An 18,491-nucleotide genomic window follows, 5' to 3' on the forward strand; every position below is an offset into this window, starting at 1 on the left:
AGGCCCATTAGTATGAAATTTTGAATAGTAATAGTTAATGACTTGGGGTCCAACAATATACCGCGGGCGGAGTTGCAGCAACCCAGATTATAGTTCCACGGAATTTTCACAAGTGTAATTTTTTGACATTTCAGAATAGACCTTTAGGTTTGTCCAAATAAAATAAAACACTTATTTAGATTACAACTGAATTTAAATCAAATTAACAAGAGTTTACTTGATCTAATTCCATTGTAGCACCATTGGGAAGAATTCCTTGGAATTAATCAGTGTTAGTGTGTCGAAGGGTTTGAACCCTTAGTTAAAGATAAAAAATCATGTTTATCTTTATATAACATGAAAAAATCATGTTTATATTTATAAAACATGTTTGAATTATTTAGCTTCTCTTTGTATAAAAAAAATTATATGTTCAACGTAACTCAAGATATGGCCTGAGAGTACCTATTCTGTCTATATATGTACATCTGTTTATGTATGTTATGGACCAAGTGATTAATTGGATGCTATTAATGGCCGCGTATAATTGTATAATGGCCAAAATGAGAGTGCAATGTGCTAATAGGGTGTCTATTAGGATATAATCAAATTGACTAGACATTATGATTATGCTTGGCATTTATTGCGCATTCAAATTTGTATTTTTTGTTATCTTAGGTTCAATTCACCGTTTCCCGCTACGATTTCCGCTACTTGTCTCGTTCCGAAACTTGTTCTGTCCTTCCTGCAAATTGTCCCATGTCGTTTCCCGCAACGTGCCCCATCCCATTTCCCACTCCCGCTTCCCGTAACGCGTGCCGAACATGTCGTGCCAAGCATGTGTGGACCTCTCTTCAAAAATAATAAAGTTTCGCATATATTTCCACCCCTATATCATTACCCCAAAGATGCAATTTTCAAAATCGAATTAATGCATTATTATTTTTTATCAAATACAAATTGAAATCAAAAATTTCATGTGTCTCACTTCAAAAATGACGAAATTTCATACAAACTGGCAACCCCTATTTCACCCCCTTAGGAATGGAATTTCGAAATATTCTTTCCTGCCAAATTTCATCTTCATGAGCTCAATAGTTTTCGAGATTTCGTGATACGTGTTTTTTTTATTTCGCTCGAAATGGCTATCCATATTTAAAATGCCCGGGCATTATTAATCATGTTATAATTAAACACCTGGTCCATAACATATAGAAAACTACCTATATCGTGAGTCACTGCGTGCACAACGCGTACCTATAATTACCTATACAATGTATGTATTTGTGACCAATATCTATTATATCGGTACTTAATGTTCTTGTTTCTCGATTAATAATAATAATAAGTTAACGGATCGAACTAGTGAGAACAAACATTCTCACTAGTTCGACGGTCGAACAAATGAGAAAAAAAATTCTCACTAGTTCGACGATCGAACTACTGAATCGAACTAGTGAGAACAAATGGTACCTAGGTAAGTATAGACTATAATAATAATAATACACCTATAGTTATTTTGTTGATCTATGAAGTAGTGACTAAAATTTGTAAATAAGTGTCATTAAAGAACAAAACTTCACTTTGTAGTATTTTATTAAGTTGAACACAACCAAATCATTTCGTCACTTCGTATTGTAGATTCGAGTGGCGCTAATTCTCCTTAAAATAATGTTAATCTACATACTATTTCCAGGTTTATTTCTATTATTAAGCACACAGCTATTTTTTACAGTCCCCTAGGGTTTATTTTTGAAAATAACAATTGTTAATATTTCTAAAACTCGCGCTTTAGAAATATTTTAAACACACTAAATATTATCAAAAACTGACTCTTCAGCCGAGCTACCTCTATTGTTTCGATGTTCATATAGTAGTTAGGTACGTCAGTAATTATTATACTTTTAAATAAATATATTTTTAGAACATTACACTTTATTTAAACTCATTTTACACAAAAACTTACATAACATGGTTAATATAATTTTAATAAAAACAGCAAAATATCAATCAACATGGTGGACCTTCAAATTTCTTAGTCAATTGAATGACACGTTCTGCTTCACGAATGCCACTTAACCTTGCACCATGTACTGTTGCGAAGTATCCAGGGACGGTGGCTTCGCCAGCAAAAAGTAATATTGGTGGCTGAGCATCGCAAGGCCCGGGCACAGGTGTACCCAGTTCACATTGATGACTAACTGTTGAACAACAACTCATGTATGAATAAGACCCACAGAAGTGTGGATCAGAAGCCCATCTTGATCGCAACATCATTTGAGGATAAGGCAAACACGGATTTCCGGTGAACTTTCGTAACAACCGCGTCAACCCTTCTGCAACGTCATTATCAGCCATAGTTTCCATCATTGCAGCTTCTTGTCCCGATATCCAAGCACATAACACGTGCTTACTTCCAGGCATCTCATCAATGGCACATACCCCTCTAGTCCAGTCAGAACTACTTTGTAACTCTTCGGCAGACCAAGCTAATTTGAGATTACCTTCGTGACATACCCAAAATGGTTCGGCATATTCAAGAAAAACTTTATCACTAAGACCAAATCCAATATTACATATTGCATCTAATTTGCATACAGGAAGAGGCGGTGCAAAAAGTTTGTCTGCCTGGCATTTCAAACATCCGAGTGACATAGTAAGGATTGTATAGTCTGCCGTCAATTCTTCACCATCGCAACATTTTACTAGAACACGACCATCTCCTGCTTGGCCTGAACCCCAGCGTACAACATTGACAGGTTTGTTATACCTTATACAATTGTCTGGCAATCCTCGCAACAAAGGTGCCATTACTCCTACGTAACCCAAAGGAACTCTGACACTGCCGCCAGGCAACTCTATGTAACTACCATATTGATCAGCACTAACGAGAGACAGATCATCACCACATCGATTGCGCAAAATGTTTGTCAGGCCAAACATCACCCGGGCAGCGTCATATCTTTGATCTTCAGGAAAATTGTACAATTCCTGTTGTATACGCAGTCCAATGAAGTTTAGTAGAGTACCATGGCATCTCTCTCCACCAAGACGAAATAAATTTGCAGCTTGTTGTTCAATCTGACGAAAAGTATGGTACGCGGTAATTGTTACTGGAAGATCTACGGCCCGTCCTTCACTGGTACAAAATAATCCTCGTGATGCATCTTGACGTGGCAATGGTGTTTGCAGTAATCTGTCCTGTGAAGCAAGTGTATAAACTGAATTGGGTAAACAAGCGCCGTAAATCCATTCGGCGCCCATTTCAATTACAGCATCTCCTAGCCAACAAGAGTGTATGCGGCCACCGGGTCTGTAATCAATATTTCTGTTAGTTGCGTTTGAGGTTTTGAAAAAAAAAAGTACTTAAATATAAAAAAAATACCTTTCTTTTGCTTCCAGGACTATAAAATTACGGATTCCACATTGCGTAAGCCGATGTGCAGCAGAAAGCCCTGCTATTCCTGCTCCCACGATAATCACGCGAGGCTCTCTGCAACTTGGGCTAATGCTGCAGGAGTCCATGATGCACGCTTCTTTCTTATCTGGCGAGCTGACAGCGCTGCTCATTGTTCGAGGAAGGACAGGCTGGACAGGCGCTGCCTTCCCCGCTCCGCTGGCTCCAAGACATTTTCCAAAAACCTGAGTGCTCTTTTGATATACTAATTTTAAACGCGATACTTTCATAGCGATATGTTATAAAATCGTCTGAATGCTTACTGCCATTTACAATCTGAAAATATTACATGACACTCTATAATTTTGTTGAGTAAGTACATCGATCACAAAAACAGCTAAAATTTAAGTCACCATAGCAAGCACTTGACATTTTTATCTTCTTATTTTTCAGTGTTCTTGACTGCTATCATCTCAAAAAGAATATTAACCTCCTTTCAATGTATTCTATACAGTAGGTATCTTTATGCTTCTAGTTTGCATTACTTCTTTTTACTTCACTTATCCAAGAAAAACAGAGAAGGATAAGTGAAAAATACTTTTTATTAAAGTTGCTCATCGAATTTACTATTCAATCCACTCTAATATTGATAGTAGACCTACTTAGGTACTTATATACCTACTAAAACCTGTGGTAAACCTAAGTTAGATATTTTCATGTATATACATACACACGCGGGCAGTTTATGAAATAAACTAGTTAGGTAGGTATATGCTTTATATTTTTGTGATACAAGATATTTGCAGCAAGGTGAACTACTAAAGCCTGTTTGCAAAAAGTCAATGTTCTCTTTATGTGTAGCATGATAAAAACATCGCCAGAGTTTATCTTTCGATATTATTATCTACGAACGGACTAAAAACGGGTATGTATGTATAAACACGCGAAATTTGCATATTCTTTGTTCGGCGGTCTTTCGTGTTCAAAGTGTAAAGCCGGCACCACACTATCGGCAAACATTTGGCAAAATTTTGGGGTTTTTACTGCAAGGAAATCCCAGCAATGTACGTTACATTGCTGGGATTTCATTGCGGTAAAAAAGCTCACACAAAAGATATACGCAATGTTCATTCATTCGCGTCCGCATTAGTCCGACTTCGCCGATAGTGTGCAGACGGCATAAAACCGATGAAAGAAATGGTCCCTACCAACTCGCGGATCTCTGTCCTATATATAAGTCTAGTAATGTAACTGTCCGCTTTTTTTCTTTTTCATCACCACTTTACACGGTCGTCGGCATCCCTGGCTGTCAGACCATGGCAGGCATATCATATCATCCTTCTTGGGTTTGCCCCTTCTGCCAGGGCCAGGAGAAAACGGCATAGTCAGACATTTGTCCGTACGTACGAGCGGAGGATCTGTAACATTACAGGCCACGTATCTATTTTCGCCACATTTAGTTTCAGACCGCCATAGAATTCAAAAAAGGGAAATTTCAATCTACCCAGGTTTTTAGATAGAAATGGAAAAAATCAGGAGGATAAACTAAGTATGATCTTACCAGAAAATACCGGGAGAATAACTTGTCTGAAAATTAAAAAAAAAACATTAGCTCAATTCAACAGATTTATTGAACACTCAACATCTAGTTACAAATGTTTATTATACATAGTAGTAATGTAGGTACCTACGTGATACATACCTATTTAAAATATTTAGAAGGAGCTATACGATACAATACCTATTACTTAGGTATAAATATTTCGAAAATAATAAATATATCTACCTACTTAGTAACAATAATACTTACTTAGTTCATTTAAATGAAATGTAACACGTCAATATGTTTTTCCTACATTAATATGTGTTTTAGTATTAACTAACTGATGCCCGCGACTTCGTTCGCGTGGCCGAAAAGATTTTGGTAAGGAATCAAAATTATTAGAGAAATTTAACTGTACAAACAAAGGGTAACGATACCTATACAGAAGATGCTCATACGACTGAAACCTGACTGGACCATCATGGGTCTGCATCAGGTGTTCTAGATCTTCATTTTTTATACCTCAACAGAAAATGCTCATCGACTGACTGAACAACTTTTATTAGGGCGTCATTTATATATTTCCTGTAGTTTTGCTGTACCATCATTGTTATCCATCAGGTGTTCCAGTTTTTAAAATTATTTATACCCTATATTTTGCACAGGCTTAATAACTATATAACAAAAAAAGTTTCATTCCAATCCCTCCAGTAGTTCCGAAGATTAGCGTGTACAGACAGTGTATTTTTCAAATTCTTTCTCTGTTACTATGACTCTAACGCCTAATTTTGTTTTCATGTAAATATATTCAATGTACAGGATTTTATATATTGAATATTGATTAGAAAATAGATAATTAACTACTTACATCAAATCTATCCTTCAATACTCTTTTTGTTGATCTATGATATAAATAGATGTTTTTTAATGTGTTATAATGTTTTATCTCAAACGTTTTTGAGAATCGTTACAGAAATAAATACCTATGCGTAACCTCAGTGCGTAACTAAAAACCGACCAACCTTTTTATTTATCCATATAACGTCACAATTAATGCGAGTGTATAACGAAGAACAAAAAGTGAGTAGGTACTTATAAATACATCTAAAATTACAATTACAATTGTTGTCTAGTGGCAAAACATTTAATTATCATATTTACTTAATTAAAACAATCATAATTAAATTAACAAAATAAATATCACATGGGCAGTTTGTTATTGCGAAATAATTTTATTAAATTTAGTTACTTACATGTCTATATACATAATTTACTGGGTAAATAGCACGGAGTACGTATAGAGACTCCGTAGTAATAGGTACATCATACAATACAAAGGAACTCTACAGTAGTTATTATCATGTACTAGCTTTTGCCCGCGGCTTCGCCCGCGTTAATTTCATATCAAAATCTCAGTAATTTTTTATCGCGTACTCTGCAAGACTGGTATGATTCAAATTCGCATTTTTTCTCATCTTTAGTTCCATTTCCTGTTTCCCGTTGAGTGTCTCACCCCGCAAACGTGTCCAATCCCGCTTTCTGCTATTTAATGTAGATATCCCGTACTATGTGCCATCATGTTTTTCGCAAAGTGTCCCGTCCCGTTTCCCTACTACATGTCTCCTTCCCATTTCCCGCTCCGACTCCTACTCCCGCTTTCTGCAACGCGTGCCGTCCTTATTTCCATGACGTTTTACGTCCCGGTTTTTTATTAACCACAAACGTAAATTAAACGTTTTTTGTATTTACTATTACTGTTATTTTCTACAAAATTTTAAAATAAATCGGCTTCGTGGATTCCGAGGAATTTTTGATTCATATCATAATTAGTTTTTCAATTATCCTACGGGAACTTGACCATTTACCGGGATGAAATGTATCTAATTTTCCCCACATGACCCCTCATATTCCGGGATGAAATGAAATGTCTATAAGATGTTAGCCCGTAATTCCGAGGCATTTTTAATTCATAATTAGTTTTTCAATTATCCTATGGGAACCTGACCATTTACCGGGATGAAATGTATCTAAGATGTTAACCCGGTGTATAAGGTAACCTACACACCAAATTTCAAGCAAATCGCTCCAGTAGATTTCGAGTGATGCGCGTTCAGACAGACATACAAAAATTTCCAAAACTATATTTTCGTCATCTATATCAGTATCTAAGTATATTCCATGAAGAATTAAAAAATATATCCAATGTACAAATTTGGCCTTTCTTCAATTTTATTACATGTATTGATGATCAGGTATTTTGAAATAATTAAGAAAAACCATTGGAAGTTTAGATTTACAGACACGTAGCACAATAGGTCATCAAGCTCTCGATAGGGCATATTTAGGAACCCAGACAGCAAGACATAGGTACTTAGGTAGGTATAGGCTTACAGGGTCTATGCTAATATAGCACCATTTATGGTATTACTCCTTGTAACTTTTAAATACTTCCTCTGCAGATGCTTTCACCTCGTCCCAAGAAAAGTGAATATCGCTTTCTTCAGTGAAACGAGAGCAAATCGCCAATCTCAAAAAATAAACGTCATCAATCTTGGAAGGTACGAGATGAATTTTACCACGACCATTAATACGCCTTAACAATTCTTCGTTCAATTCGTTACTGCCTTTTAGTCTAAAGCAAACTAATCCCATCGTAACTTCCTCAAATAGTTCAAACCTTTCATCAGAAATGCATAGCTTTTCAAAAAGATGGGCCAGTGCAACGTGTTTTCTGATGTGCTTCTGAAGGTTCTCAACACCGTATAATCTCAAAACAAACCATAACTTCAGAGCTCGGAAGCGACGTCCGAGAGGAATTTGCCAATGACGGTAATCAGGGGCCGACCCCTGTTGGTCATGTTTTAGATACAAAGGATCGACATTGAAAGCGTCGACGATCCACCGCGGCTTCTTCAGCCACAGAGCGGAGCAGTCGAAATTCACCAACATCCATTTGTGTGGGTTGAAGTTGAAGGAGTCTGCCTTGTGGATGCCTTTCATCAGGTATCGGAATTCCGGGCAGATGAACGCAGAGCCCGCGTAGGCTGCGTCCACGTGCAGCCACACGTTGTGTACCTGGCACACGTCGCCGATCTCATCGACATCATCAAACGTACATGATGAGGTAGTGCCCAGCGTTGCTACAACCTGAGGAATATTAACAATTATCGTACCTAATTATCAATTTATCATAAGTACTTCTTATTTTCCATAATTTAAATGAATTATGGATAAATATTAAGTATGATTTATTTGGTACCATAAAATCAATACTTACGTAAAATGGAATAAGTCCTTTACTAATATCTTCCTCCATGGCCGTTCTAAGGATATCACCCCGCAGGCATCTCTTGGCGTCCGGCTTCAACAAGCGCAGCTTCACTCCACCTAGGAGACCAGCCCGTTCCACCGAAGAATGAGCTTGTTCTGCAATATTGAAAATAATAATTTAATTTTGAATAGGGTATTATGTGTAAAAAATTATATGTAAAAGACCGTTATTACATACTTTAACCACAAATTGAACCCTAAAATATGAAGATAAGTACATCTTTTAAACCTTTATAACCTGGAATAGCGCATTACTTTTTATTTTAAAAATCCAATAGGGGCAAAGCTCCAGAGCTCATTCAGTTTATTAGCCTACCTAATAATATTCTTTTACCCCGATATTAATTAAAAAGAACACATAGGTACTTACTTTAAGCTAAAATATGTTTTGTCACTATTGCACTTTCTAATATTTGAAATTGACAGAAAGAGACAAAACATATTTTAGCTTAGAGTATGTTTTATTAACGTATGAATAACGGAGTGTATAAATAAACCACAGATATAGACTTACTGTTGCAATATCCCACAAGTTTGGACACTATTTCAGAGTCAGTCCAGTCGGGGTGGTCCTCCTTGATGCGCTGCATGGCTTGGGCCTTGGCCCCCAGGAGCGCCACGAGCGTGGCCTCGCTGGCCGTGCCCTGGATAACCCCGCCCGCTTCGCCCCCCGACCGTGCCAGGAACTCGTCAGGCAGACCCAACATCTGACCCAACCAGTCCAGCATAACCACCTCCAACTCCGTACATGCTGGACTGGCAATCTGCAAGATATATTTTTTATTTAATTGCATAAAATAAAAAGACGCATCTACAAACGATGAACTAGTATTCGATATCAGTCAACAAAAAGTTTAAATAAAATTAAATACCTAGTTGTAAAATTTTAGCTGTATAATTTATTATACCCGAGCAAAGCCAGGACGGGCCGATAGTAATATATAATTTAATTGAAAAAAAAAATAAAGTTTGTAATGCCAGATCTACACGGTCGCCGAAATCATACACGTGTGAACATTGCGTAGGTAGTTAGTACGAGTGCTTTTATTTAACGCAATGAAAAACCAGCAATGTATTCGCCAAAGTTTCGCAAACACTTCGACGACAACGAGGAGCTGGCATAAGCACTGTAGCACTGTAGTTTACTAATGTTTATGCGACTACTTTTCACTAGATGGCGCGATAAGTAATTCTAAAAGTTATGCCCAATGTTGTCATACTCATGGAATTAGTAGGTACTACGACGGAGTACCTACTACTACTAATTCCATGGTCATACTAAACTTGTATGAGTGTCTGATACATTTAGGAATTGGGGTTAATTGATAAAATCTGACATCAAGCCAGTGTTAGTAAAATATTGAGAAATGTTACTCGAGATTTTGATTTCCGTGATGATACCCAATAAATTACCCAAACAGTATTTAAAAAAATTAAAATTTGGAACACATAGCGCCCCAGAGCCGCTTATTTTTTTTTAAGACAGCATACTTCAAAATATCGCCTCAATTTCCGTTTTAATATTAATGAAAAATTGTGCCAGGCCATATCCTTATCCTTTCTTACATATTAGATACTATCTGATGCCCGCGACTTCGTCCGCGTGGTCGAACGATTTTTGTTTAGAAAGATGAAAAAAAAATCTTTATAAGTATTATTTTATTACTTCTTTCCTTTGGGCGCCAAGTTATTATGATAAATTATGAATAAAAGGAAATCTTTATGCTGAACAGTCCAGTTAAATCTCTATGAATTCAATATCAGACGTGCATGTGCCAGACCTTCGATGTTTTAAATATTTATAAACACAATGTTATGAAAATAAATTTAACTGTACAGAGAAAGCGTAACGATACCTATACAGAAGATGCTCATCAGACTAAAAAAGCATCATTTCTATATTTCCTATAGTTTAGCTAGACCATTACGACTCTTCTTCAGGTGTTCCATTAGATGATTTTAGATTTTCAATAGGAAATACTCACCAAACTGAACAACTTTTAGGTGTCGTTTCTTTATTTCTTATAGTTTAGCTGGACCATCAGAGTCTACATCAGGTGTTCTAGATCTTAAATTTTTATACCTCAACAGAAAATGCTCATCAGATTGAATAACTGTTGTTAGGTATTTCTATATTTCCTGTAGTTTAGCTGGACCTTCATGGGTCTACATCAGGTGTTCCAGTTTTCAAAATCATTTATACCAAACAAGTTTCATTCGAACCCGTCCAGTAGTTCCGGAGATTAGCGTGAACAAATAAACATACAGACAATTTTTTTTCCAATTCTTACTCTGTTACTTGACTCTTTCGCCTAATTTTGTTTGTAAATATATTCAATGTATGTACAGAAACTATTTTTCTACTGTTTTATTAATATGTATTGATATTCAATGTACAGATTTTTTTTCTACAGTATTATATGTATTGATAATACAAAGCCGTTGCCGCGTCTGTCTATCTTATACTCGTAGTCTATCTGTTCGCGATAAACTCAAAAATTACTGCACGGATTTTCATGAGATTTTCACCAACAGATAGTGTGATTACTGAGGAAATGTTATGTACCTACTTTAGGTGAAAGTTGAAGTGTGATCTTTATATTGTCGGTCGTGAGATACTTGAACTTTTTAGGCGGTATCTATACCTACTCATAAGTATAATTAAGTAGTAAGATAACTTTTAGGATTTCATATGTGATCGTTACTATGAAACCAGCATTCCAATTAAGCAAGTAGGTATTCGTCACGTGTTTAGGTATTAATTATGGTAATGAGATTAAGCCACACTTACAGATTTGATAAGCGAGACCGTTCTTTCAAGCAATTCTTTCAAGATGTACCTAATCGACATCCGAAAACATCGAATTCATTTTTATACTTCATGAAACATTTTTTCAAATTACCTAAGAAAAGTTGAGCTTGTTACATAAGAGTAGACATACTTAACTATATATACATACTTATTATAATAATATTTCATAATATGCAAGAGGCCTGTTAATTCTAAACCTTGCCTGCCTTGCTATGAAATGTGTAGGTACTTTAACTAACGCGCCGCCCCGGCTTGTCGTCGCGACGTCGTCGTTTAGATAAAATGGCGTAAGTACTATGCGTTTTTGTGTGCAGGTTAAAATTAACGTCAAGGTTGAGTGGTGCACCCTAAAACTTTTGTGAAACGTGAAAATATAATGAATGAAATAAGTACCCATGTGAATCCGATACAGGCAATGGCCCCGCTGAGCATATCAGCAACGATCGAAGGGTAAGAGTTGGCGGTGGGGAAGTAAGCGTGGAAGCGGGGTGAGTGCCAGTGCGTCACCCCGGACATCACGACCCTCTCGATGTCAGCCATCACAGCCGTCCAGGGCTCCGGCTTCTCCGGCGCCTGGTCTGGCAGCAAAGGCCGCAAATACCCCGGCTTCACTGACGGAACCACTTGCCTGAAAATTCACAATATATATATATATATATATATATTTATAACTACATACTTAAGTCTGGTAGTGATAAACATTGTAATCGAGCAAAAGTATAATCATTGTCGACTGAACTGGTCGCGCTCGGAGGGTTCCATACAAATTTCTCACGAAAATCTTCCGTAGCGAGCGATGTGCGATGGGTGACCATATAGCGACCGCGCTCTCCATAACATACCACTTCCCATGAGTTTGCTTCACGATCATAACAGGATTTTTTTTTTTTACTTTTTCTAACTGGCTAGGTACGCAATTCGGAATATTACTAGTTTTTATAACAATCTATTGTAAGAATGCTTAGGATACGTTTTTACGATTAAATAACATACCTGTCTCTGATATTTTCTAAGTATTCTGCTATATAGTCTGTCATCGCCTTGGCGAAGTCCTTAAAATCTCCGGCGTCCATCGTATCTGTAAGTGAGACATAAACTTTGGTAAACTTCACTTTTTTCCCTTATCCACCTGTACCACATAAACACAATATGTATGAGTAAGTAATAAACAATAGAGTTAATATGTACTAGGTACATATATGCAATAATTTATACATTACTTAAAAGTGTGTATTGAACAAATATTTCAGAAATATAAAACATAATGAAGCTCTTACAAATTAGTATTAAACCATAGAGAGAATAGTACTGAGAAAATAAAAAAACCTAATTTGACAGAAGCAAGCCAAGAATATTTTTTTACAAAAATATATAAGTTGTATCCATCTGTAAGTCTCCTTGTATACCACCTATACGTACGTTTATGTGCTATTACGTTACCTAGGTATATGTGCTAAAATAAAACACAAAAATAAGCAAACAACACAAACCACTAAGTTAAAAATTAGAAACATACCAAATTGAAGTTTTGAGTCCTGAGTCGTCATATTGCTCGCTAGGAACAAAATTTTATTTTTGATGATTCATTTATTTTCTTAACTAGTGGTATTTACTTAAACATAACTTGTAAGCTACATAATGCCGGAAAGCTCATCTTTTCAGCGCCATGTGTCTTGACTACTTGGGTCCAGCCAGATTGATGGCAAAAGAAAGTCGCAAGATAAACGAAGATGCGACGTCTGAACTATCTGTCTTCAATAAGGGATGAGGAAAGAGTTTATTCTAAGTACTTCGTTCACCTGTGTGAACCAACTTCGATGAACAAAGTAAGACAGAATTGTTTATCTCCTCATATCACCTACTACTTAGTTAAATGAATAAGGGAAATATCGCTACCAAATTCGAGTTTGTGATCCTAATAAATTTAGGTGACATTGAAAAAACACGTTTTTCACTGAGTATACAAGATAGAAAGGTCCTAATATCTGGCTGTCACGTGACATAAGAATTATGCGACAAGATTCTAGGATATGACAATCGAGGGGTACGGTATACGAGGCTATATGCAGCAGCGAGTCATGGTTCACGTTCAATGCCGAGAGAACGGCTCAGTTGCTGCGCTTGCGCAACCACCGGTCTGCGCGAGCTTGAGTTGTGAGCAAGTGGTGCGAGGTTATTCGCGGACCTCGCAATATAGCGGCCAACAATCAACTTGCGATTCCTAAATTTCAAGTCAAATACTGTATTCGCTACCGTATAGGGAATACCGTATTTGCTTACACACACTGACACTGTAACATCTTATAGTACCATGAAATACAGGTCAAACAGTATTGTACGTTTAAAAATTGCTAGGTCTCATATTAGACGCTTCAATGATTTCGATGCTTAAACCGCTAAAGCTTAAGCTTTTCGGAAATTGATTGGAATTTCTCGTGGAAATTTGAAAGTTCAGCTGGTTCTCAGAAATATACTCTCAAATAACTCATATATATCACGCCTGTTTCCCATTTAGGGTTTCTACTTGCCACGATCCTGACAAATCTCATTCGCTTCCTCTATACTAATTCCCATTCATCACTCTCTTCATTATAAGTACATGCTCTCCGGTTATAGGTGCTTCTAATACTATAGTACGTATAGAAAGAAGGTACGTAGGAGACGAAGTTCTTAGGCGATGGATGATGTAAAAATATTTTAATTTTAAAAAAATATGTCATTGCTGTCTTCTATCAAGGCAATCTATCGCAATTGGTGTCAATTGAACCGATTTAGTTTCACGTCTATAGCCAACCTACATCAAACTCAAGTCAAGAGGTAAAATGTCAACTTAATTAATTGTAATTTATTTAGTCTTGAGCAAACCGGTGGTCTAGTAAGAGTATGCAAAGGGCTGATGAATTCTTAACACAAAGAATAAGCATTGCCTTTCAACGCGGCAATGCTGCCAGCATTTTGGGTACGCTTCCGCGAGACAACATTTTTTTATGTGTAGTTAACAAATAATAAATCTATAATATACGTAAATTCCAAGTTATATTCTACCCGTGTATAAAATATCATAACAATCGATCCAGCAAATTTTGCGTGAAAGAGTAACAAACATACACAAATACATCCTCACAAACTTTCGTATTTTTGGTATACTTAGGATTTTATATCTGCTGGATCTTAAATAAATAATGATTATTTCTTTAAAACTGTTAAAGCAATATGAAAATAAAGAACAAATGGATATCATAATTTAAAATACCGGTCAAGTATCACAACAGCTAATTTTAGGGAATCATCGATACGCGAGTCCATCTTCTAGTTCTATGGTAAAATGTCACATTTACGATTTTCTATTCTCTAACTTGTACCGTAAAATAATTATGTAGTTATGACTATGTAGTTACAAGGTCTATTTACTTTGGAATCGTAAATGTGTACATACACATTTAGGATTTTCTATTACTTAACTTGTGCCGTAAAACCACACAAGTCTGTGAGTATAACTCTGCTTTTTGATTCTATAATATTATAACGGGGAGTACCTACAAAAAAAAGGAAATATGTATAATCTAGATAAAATATATCTATTTGGTATATCTATATTATTTATATACAATTTATAAAAAATATACTATTTAAAAAAATATTTGTTCGCCCTCGATAGAAAAGCAATGTCTGGAGACTTTCACAACGGCGAGGGTGGATTCTACACTACATTAGAAATAAATTACCTACGTAATTTCAGCCAATTTAATGTGCACCACATTTTAAATATGTCTAAGTAATAGTAAATGTTATTATTAACTAGATACCTAACTTATTAATACGTCGGAAGATGTCTATCTGCAAAATTATTTCAAAGCGACCTTTCGACCAGGGTCGGAAAATGGCCGGAACCCGGAAATGAGCTGAGGAACTTGCAGCTCTCTTGGTTGTGTTATGTCATTGTTGTGGCGGTCTGTCTGTGTGTACAATTTATGGATAAAATTAGCTACTGGTGAGTCATACAGTTCTATATCATATAAGTAGATAACTATATGTTAGTTGACTAAGCGAAAAACCCTAGATTTGTATTGAAGTTACAATAAAATTCTTATTTCATAGAATTGTATCATTATTTCATTTTAATTAGCTGCAAGTGATCATTGGGCCAAGGCAAGGCGCTGAAAACACGCGATTTAATAATAGGAATTATGTACTATTCAAAATCTAAAGATTGCTGTACTAGGAAAGGAACTGCTTACTAGCACAGAATAAAAACGACAAATGGGTGTTGGGTATTCCCATTTAACGTCACATCAGGTAAACACCAAACACACCCATAATACGATCCGGTTTCTGACTTTCCTTAATGTAAAATGACGTTATTTGCAAACATCAGTTTCCTCGAACCCACTTCGGAGGATTTTACGTTTCAGCATACCTATTACATTTGTATTTTGAATGTACTTATATAGGTACCAAACATATCGAACGTGTAGACTGTCGTAATCATGTTTTTGCTAATTTAAAATTTGTTGGTAAACAAATATTATTTTATAATATCAGAGTACCTTATACAGAAATTTGTACTACAGATCAATTTATCTGAATTGCGTGATGTGATTATGAAAATATACATATAAATTAAATCTAAGATAGAGAGAGTATAATAGACAACTAGACTTACATAATAAGTATTAGTACTAGGTACATACTATCATTAGATTATAATTTATTTTAATAAAACTCTGATAACTAAATCCATTCTCAGTTTCGTAGGTCTATCATACTAAATGCGACGAAAAATTCAACGTAGGAACGTATAACCATACAAATGTTCATGCTCTACATTTGGCACTATCCCTCAACAATACCTAGTTAGTAAAATAAAACAAAGCACAGTATACTATCTACTACGTGTTTATACGTTTATCGCCAAGGTATCGGTCAAGGTCTTTAAACAAATTTAAAAAATACCGGTCAAGTAAGCGCGATATCTCTGCGGGCAGACCAAAAACACATTTACTGATTTTTTTCAATTTACAACTAAGTACAAATAATTACAATTAATTAACCATTCAATGTTATGCATGGATAAATACATACAGGTAACCCAATTAACAGCTTATATATAGGTCAATATTAATAACAATACAGAGTACAACTATCAACACATTTTCTCTTCGGTGTCCACTACTGGGTATAGTTTCTCCTGTTTCCCTTACTCACCTTGGTCCTTTATCTCCTGTCCCGTGTCTATTAAACTCTACAAATCGTTATTTGGAATAGTTAATTTAATGTGCTAGTTATACACAATAAGTTAAGACCATTTAAATATTGTTAACTAAAATGAAAAATCAGGATGTAAAAGAATAAGTAAATATAACAGATACTTAATTACTTATAGTTCAGTTTTGTGAATTTTGTTATGTAACAAAAATCTGATAGTAAGTTGATATCTACTTATAATGTTAATGTTGATTGTGGAATCGTAAACTTAAATCTTGCATCTACAGATACTATATCGTATAGGTAATATTTATTGATTCGTATATAAACTGAACCTATATTGATAAATACATTATGTATAGACAAATTACTCAATCAGATAATAAATTCAACTATACTTATGTATATGTAGATTTCGGGTTCTAATTTACTTCATTGTAGAAAGCATTTCTTCGTTTATATATGATAGTAGTTTTGATATTCAATTTTTAAAAATCTTAAGTCTGCAAGTCAGGTTAATTTTTTTGAGAATTGTATGGAATTGAATATGAATTATTAATTTCCTCATCAAATGATTAAACAATAAATAATTAGGTTTCGCCTACTTCCTATCCCGAAATTTACCCAGTAGTGGAGCCCTCCAATACAAGATGTGCATTTTGTGCAGATATACCTAAATAAAAAGTGACTACTTACTTAAATTTCATTTGGCACATAAATTATATGTAGCATTAGAGTTATTTGCAACATGTACCTATTTATAAAATGTTCTCTACATAAATAACTCGTTAAACATTTGTATCACGAAGTTAGGAGCTAGATTCTACAAAAAGAAGTTTATTGAAAGTTTCCAAACTTACCAATTTAATTAAGTTAACTTTTTACACATAAAACTGGAGACCAGTGTTCGCGAGGACTGACGGAACGAAAGTCACAATGCGTCCGATACGTTGCTGCAATTCGACTACGCCCGCGCCGCGTCGCTTATAGGCTTTATATACTAGTAACAAACAGTTCACTATACTTATAGCAGCTCTATCAGAAGATTTCCACGGCGCATGAGCCGTCAAACCGAATACTAAGCGGGAGAGGATGCCCTAAATCTTCTGTGAGAGACTTGAGCTAGTTACTTAAATAAGTAGGTACGCGCTCCTAAATAAATTGCATTTAAAATTAAGAAATTGTAGTAAAAATGTTCAGAAATTGCAACACATTTTTGATTGTTTGTAAAGCGATTTAAAATCAATCCAACTAAGTTTTTCAGAGTGCTTAAACTGATATTAACATAACTGTAGAGTATGACAGTAAAATTAACAAAATCGTGCAAATCGAATCGAATCGAAGATTAACAAATTCAGGATTCCGGAACTCACGACCCTGCCTAACCGAGTTAGTGGAAAAGAAAAGCAATCGAGTCCTGAAATTTTGCTCTCCTGAAATATTGTATATAATACAATTATAATACACTAGCTGATGCCCGCGACTTCGTTCGCGTAACCGAACCATTTTTGGTAAGGAATCAAAATTATTAGAGAGAAAATAACATAAGCCCGCAGGCATATTCTATACATAAATGAGAGTTTTAGCCAGTTTAGGAAAGTTTTCAATGATAGATCACTCGTCGATATATCGAAAGGTCGATATACCTATGCCAAAACTGTTTTAAAAAAAATGACTCTTCTTCAGGTGTTCCAGAACTTCGATTTTAATACCTCAGCAGATATGAAAATGCATCAGACTGAACATCTTTTGATAAAGCGTCATTTCTTTATTTCCTATAGTTTAGCTGGACCATCGTGTTTCTACATTAGGTGTTTCAGATCTTAGATTTTTATACCTCAACTGAAAATGCTCATCAGGCTGAACAACTTTTGCTAAGGCGTCGTTTATTCCCTATAGTTTAGCTGGACCATCATAGTTCTCCATCAGGTGTTCAGTTTTCAAAATAATTTATACCATATTATGTTGCCCAGACTTAATAGCTATATAACAAAAAACTTTCATTCGAATCCGTCTAGTAGTACATTTATTTTTTTTATTGTTATCAATTTCTTACTACAAATTATGATACTCGATCCTGAGGAAAAAACTTACATATTACCTTAGGTAAGTTACTTGTATCTAGAATAATATCATCACTCATAGTACCTACTCTTTTCTCCGGAACCTTCGGTGTGAGAATTGCACTTAGCGGATGTTTTTTAAAGATTTGGATATTTCCCAAA

The 18,491-nt window shown here is 35.5% G+C and overlaps 2 protein-coding genes across 3 annotated transcripts; both read right to left on the reverse strand.

The window, feature by feature from the left end:
• Positions 1–1,927: 1,927 nt before the first annotated feature.
• On the reverse strand, positions 1,928–3,707 carry LOC128673959 (peroxisomal N(1)-acetyl-spermine/spermidine oxidase-like). Its single transcript, XM_053752153.1, has 2 exons — positions 3,365–3,707; positions 1,928–3,292 (listed from the first exon to the last, which is right to left on the reverse strand). The coding sequence occupies exons 1-2, from the start codon at positions 3,664–3,666 to the stop codon at positions 1,990–1,992; spliced, it is 1,605 nt and encodes a 534-aa protein (XP_053608128.1). The 5' UTR covers positions 3,667–3,707; the 3' UTR covers positions 1,928–1,989.
• A 1,282-nt stretch (positions 3,708–4,989) lies between these two features.
• LOC128673967 (aromatic-L-amino-acid decarboxylase) lies at positions 4,990–17,260 on the reverse strand. Of its 2 annotated transcripts, XM_053752165.1 has the most exons (7): positions 17,127–17,250; positions 12,578–12,616; positions 12,055–12,139; positions 11,455–11,689; positions 8,764–9,013; positions 8,197–8,345; positions 6,133–8,066 (listed from the first exon to the last, which is right to left on the reverse strand). In XM_053752165.1, exons 2-7 carry the CDS (start codon positions 12,606–12,608, stop codon positions 7,344–7,346), a joined length of 1,473 nt encoding a protein of 490 aa, XP_053608140.1. In that variant the 5' UTR covers positions 12,609–12,616; positions 17,127–17,250; the 3' UTR covers positions 6,133–7,343. The 2 variants fall into 2 exon arrangements, with proteins under 2 accessions (XP_053608150.1, XP_053608140.1); XM_053752175.2 differs by lacking the exon at positions 12,578–12,616 and having other exon boundaries at positions 4,990–8,066; positions 17,127–17,260.
• Between the last annotated feature and the right edge of the window lie 1,231 nt (positions 17,261–18,491).

This window comes from Plodia interpunctella, chromosome 1 (genome assembly GCF_027563975.2).
Source record: "Plodia interpunctella isolate USDA-ARS_2022_Savannah chromosome 1, ilPloInte3.2, whole genome shotgun sequence".
In the NCBI taxonomy this organism is placed as follows: Eukaryota; Metazoa; Arthropoda; class Insecta; order Lepidoptera; family Pyralidae; genus Plodia; species Plodia interpunctella.